General features: G+C 38.5%; 1 protein-coding gene across 1 annotated transcript; it reads right to left on the bottom strand.

The window, feature by feature from the left end:
• Nucleotides 1-2,106: 2,106 nt before the first annotated feature.
• Nucleotides 2,107-4,425, bottom strand: LOC149679987 (uncharacterized). Its single transcript, XM_089834711.1, has 5 exons — nt 3,657-4,425; nt 3,410-3,477; nt 2,832-2,874; nt 2,525-2,639; nt 2,107-2,421 (listed from the first exon to the last, which is right to left on the bottom strand). Exons 1-4 carry the CDS (start codon nt 4,010-4,012, stop codon nt 2,588-2,590), a joined length of 519 nt encoding a protein of 172 aa, XP_089690837.1. The 5' UTR covers nt 4,013-4,425; the 3' UTR covers nt 2,107-2,421; nt 2,525-2,587.
• Between the last annotated feature and the right edge of the window lie 498 nt (nt 4,426-4,923).

Here is a 4,923-nt window from a genome sequence, read left to right as displayed (position 1 = left end):
TATTTATAAGCCGCTTGGACGAAGACTTGACCTCCCAAGTTTTGAAGGACACGTTGATTGAGGAAGCGGGTATTCAGTCCGCTAAATGTATCCGTCTACGCACAAAACATCCGAACGCTAGACACTCCTCCTTCTATGTCACCTGTGATGATCAATCCGAGTTTGATCACTTGCGCGACCCTGCTATATGGCCTGTTGATTGCTTAATAATGGACTTCTATGGTGTACCCAAGGACGACCATAAACATAGTTCTGAGCTTGAAGTCGACACCTCCATTCCGGTGCAGGTCACTGATAACCCGTCCGATAATCAAGATGATTGAAGTACATTTTGCTTACCAAAACGTGCGAGGCTTAAGAACTAAATCTGATGAATTTTTCAATAACGTAATTGTCAATGATCTTAGTATAATCTATTTAACCGAAACTTGGCTAAATGATACCCATTTTAGCCTATATTATTTTCCTATAGAATATTCTGTTTTTCGCGCGGATCGCCCTGATCCAGAGTTTCTTAATGTTAGAGGTGGAGGTGCCCTGATTGCAATAAAGACGTCCTATGTGTGTATCAGGCGTCGGGATTTGGAGGTCGCTGACGAATGTGTGTTCCTTGAGATAAAGGTGGACAATGATTCCACATTAATTCTTGGTTGTGGCTATTTCCGTCCTTCAACCACGGACACCCAATATCAGCAATACGCGTCCACTTTAATTGAAAAACTTAGAAATTTTGAAGGGAACATATTACTTCTTGGAGACTTCAACCTCCCTGGTGTTGACTGGATCTTTGTGGTACTCAGGGCTGCTCCCATAGTACTAGATTAAAATCGTCGCATATTTTGGATCTCTGCTATGAACTAAATTTAAACCAAATTAACAAGCCTGTTGGTGACAGTAACTTACTAGATCTATGTTTCACTAATATTAACGGTCTGACACTCTCTAAATTATCTGACCCGTTTGTGCCTGTAGACCATTTTCATCCTCCGTTCACGGTCTCGCTTTGTGCTGATTTCTCAACTCCAGTCTCTCAAACTGCGCCAGGCTATAACTTTAGCAAAGGTGACTATTATCAACTCTACTGTTGCGTTAGGGATTTTGACTGGTCACTTGTTTACAATTCTCAGGATGTTAATTTTTGTGTCAAAACCCTAACACACTGCATAACTAGTGCTATGGTAGATTCCATTCCCCTAAAGCCCCCTCGTTTGCACTCTAAATTTCCGCTTTGGTACTCTAGTGAGCTCCAAAAGGCTATTAAAACTAAAAAATATTTTTATAAGAAGAACAAGATGGCCCAAGGGTTGGGCCTTAATAGTAATTTTACACGGCTCACGTGGCCTCCCATATAGTTGATCTCTCTATTCATACTTATTTTGTTACTTATGATTTAATGTACACAAAGGACACGCGAACCCGACAGGCGCTTGTGCCCTTTCTTAAATTTTGTAACACGCGAACCTCCAAAGATCAGCGCAAAATCACTATATAGTTTATACATTAACCGTATAATTAATATAATGTATACATACGTAGGTTTATAAGACGTTTTCTATAAGTTTAGCATTCATATTGGGGAAGTGTCATACTTTTGGTTCTTTTGTTACTTATGATATAATGATTTTAAAAACCAATATGAGTCGAATAATGTAGCATCTTGTTTCTTTACTTCCACACAAATAAAGTGTAAAAGTAAAAATAAACATGATGTAAAAAAGAAAATTTGTTCTCATTCTCACTCTATAAATAACAAGCAATAGTGAGCTAACAGTTCAAACCTCGCAACGTCATACCCTCCTATCTCTTACAGCCGTTTGATCCCTCCCACTGGTTCGAAACAGCATTCCACGGTTTCCACCTGAAGATACTCCAACCAGTGAGGGGGCTAAATGACGTCATACTACCTTTCCTCCTTGCCTAACTGTTAGCTTCCGATACTCTGGGTGACGGTCGTAGACCCGAGTTTAGTGGTCTGATCCTAGACAAACTTAGAACCCAAAACTTCTTGGAGGGGTAGAAGCTGAGACCATGGAGGAATTAGGGGAAGGGTTTGCCGCCTTCTCTTTTTTCTCTCTCTCATAAAATGGGGCTTTTTTTAAAGAGATTATGAAACTAAAAGCTTTATTCACTAGCCTAAACCAACACGAATGACAGTACAAGAAAAGTTAATGAAATTATATATTTATTTTTATATTGTGGGAAGGCTTGAGAAATGAAATTATGCTTCTTCTGGTGCCTCTTCTAAACTTTTAAAGGGTCCGAGCTCTTTTCGAGTGGTGCCTCGTCTAAAGGGTCCGAGCTCTTTTCGAGTGGTGCCTCGTCTAAACTCTCAGAGTCCTTTTCCTGTGGTGCCTCGCTTAAAGGCTCCGAGTTGTTTATCAATGGTGCGTCCTTTAAAGGCTCCGAGCCCTTTTCGAGTGACTAGTTTAAAAGTCAGTTAATAAGTTTTACTAGATTAATTATATTGACTTTTCAAATTGAGATAGTTTCCCGAAGAAATAAATTAGCTAGAAATTACACTGACAATTTGAGCTTCAACCTTTTCCAAAGACTGGCATAACAACACATCCAAGTCATCATCCAAAATTTATTCGTTGTCGTCCTCAAGGGTAATGACGCGGGGAACTTTTACATTAACCCTAAGAAAGGAAATCAATATGAGTAACATCTATGAGGAACTCATTTTATTTATTAAGAGGCTTATGTTTAAAATGCATGTTAAATTTTGTATGATTTTAATTTTTTAAAGTATTTTTATAAATATTTCATGTGATATGCGTCCTTTGCTAAAACATTAATTATTTTAAATCATAATGGAATAAAATAGTTACATGGATGGCGAGTCCTCAATTTGCGGTCTTTTAACCGTCATTCCTAAGAAACAAATAAAGATGAGTAATCTGATTATGGAAGAAAAGTATGGAAGGTCGACTATGCCTTTGGCTAGTGAAAACCTGTTTTAGAACGAAGATGCTAAATTTTACCGGAATAAAATTCCGTGTAAAATTAAAAATTGGGGGGAAAATTCAGAGTCCTTTATTGTTTAATTTGTTTATCATAAGTTCACTAGAACCCTAGAACAAGCCTAGAACCCGCTTTGCACCACTTTCAGTTTGCAAGAATCGGGGGGTCGGACGCTAGTCAAAATCCCGTACACTTTTATCGTAATCCCAAAATCTCTAAATATGTCCTAATGAGAATAAACATTGACATTTTCAAATCCCTCCTAATAATTGCGTTGAAATTCAAAAATCACTCAAATTAGTCTATTCTTTCAAAAAGTAAAATTTGGCTTTGAAAGGGTGAGATTTTCTATGTTCAGGCTTAATATTTTCCCTTGAAAGGTACTGTACTAAAAACTAAGGAATCCGTTAGACGCTACTGCGCATGCTTCTGAAAAGAGGCCTACCTTTTTTGGGCGTTGAAGTCCTCATAGACGACTCAACAGCCGGAAAAATATCAAACTTTTCTTTCACCCTATAAATAAAAGCAATTCAGATTTTAAATGCGATATCGGAAATTTCTTGAATTCAAGCACTTTAAAAGAACACTTTGACAGTTGAAGTTGCGAATTAATTACATTTAGCTCAAAAAATATAGTGCAAAGAGGTATTGTTTCGCCTTTTTAAAAAAGAAATAATTTAAAAGTTGCTTACCATTCTTTTTCCAAGTTTAAAAATTTTCCAAGCCGTACGTGAAAACTATACACGGTTCTTCGCAAGTCTCTGCTCGAGTTCCACGCGAAATAAATAGCCATCACGGCTGCTGACACGTCTGAAAAATAATGGCCGACTTTCGTGAACATCAACGCGCCTATTAGCGTGGTTTCACGCGCGCCGTTTAAATGCCCGAACGCGCAAATTTTCACTAAATGGTCATTGTTCTTCGTCAAGGGTTTTTTCCAAAATAAATCCCTAATGGAATTTGGCCAGGTGCGCAGGTCGCCAATTTCTACTTCAAGTTCACCCCAAGCGTTTTTAGCGTAAATTGTTTGGGTGGTTTTATCAGTCATCTTGGAGAAAATTGCTTACTGGAGAGCAAGAACGAAAATGAATCTCTAGCCTTCGTAACGACACCGCAAGTTATAATTTAAAAATGGGCATGAGGTGGGGGTTTATAGAAAGGGCATAGAAAATGGTACTTTTCCATAAAACACTCCAAAAACCAGAGAAAAGCCAATGATGTCATACACTCTGGCAATAGGACATTTTAGCGGTAGAGAAGGGTAAGCCACCCAGGTTACGGAGCCGCTACTGCCATTATATTCATAAAGAAGAATTCCTCGATAGAGGGGGGAAAGAAAACTGTTTGTTCATCCCATGAGTCTCCTAAAGGATTAAGGTAAAAGCTACCACGACTATTTCTTTTTAAGTAAGAATCTACAGATCAGAGGAAGGAAACAACCCCGACCTGTCCATCCCAACTAGGCGCCAACCCTTATCTCCTGCCATTATCACGTCCAGCATGACAAATGTTTCAGTAGAAACGGGTATAGCGAAAGACTAGCTTACTTTACAAAGGGAAACTTTCTAAACCCTTGAGCGTAACGAAATATTTAAGCTTGAATATAAATGTTTAGGTTTTTGGATCGGTTGCACCATTTCCGGGCAATACTTGTAGAGTAGCTTCGTATTTACTCTTTTTCTCCGTATATGGCCCCCATCAATTTACATGTCAATCTGACTTCTTAGAATCAAGGAATCGCAATGTAAAAACTGTATATTGTCTTTTCGTACTGGAAAATAAAGGGTCTTTCGGTTTTGAATCTCTTAAGAGTAAACTTGCTCTCCTTCCTTCACCCGAAGTCCCCTAGTAAATAAATCCAAGTCAGCTCAACGAAATTAATTTCAAGTCAGCTGAACAAAATTAATTTCAAGTCAGCTGAACGAAATTTATGCCTGGGCCGGCGAATGTCAGTCGAAA

Source organism: Phalangium opilio, unplaced genomic scaffold (genome assembly GCF_054372755.1).
Source record: "Phalangium opilio isolate 3A_F unplaced genomic scaffold, DU_Popi_V2 ptg000040l_1, whole genome shotgun sequence".
NCBI lineage: Eukaryota > Metazoa > Arthropoda > Arachnida > Opiliones > Phalangiidae > Phalangium > Phalangium opilio.
The sequence above is the reverse complement of the archived record's forward strand: the minus strand, read 5'-3'. Positions and strand labels throughout refer to the sequence as shown.

Bases quoted from the DNA above. Each gene is read 5' to 3' on its own strand.
- LOC149679987 (XM_089834711.1), bottom strand. From the start codon at position 4,012: ATGACTGATAAAACCACCCAAACAATTTACGCTAAAAACGCTTGGGGT. The intron at 3,478-3,656 runs GTAAGCAACTTT...TTTTATTTATAG, and splicing joins TTAAACTTGGAAAAAGAATG to GGTGAAAGAAAAGTTTGATA. The intron at 2,875-3,409 runs GTAGGCCTCTTT...TTTGTTTCTTAG, and splicing joins GACTTCAACGCCCAAAAAAG to GAATGACGGTTAAAAGACCG.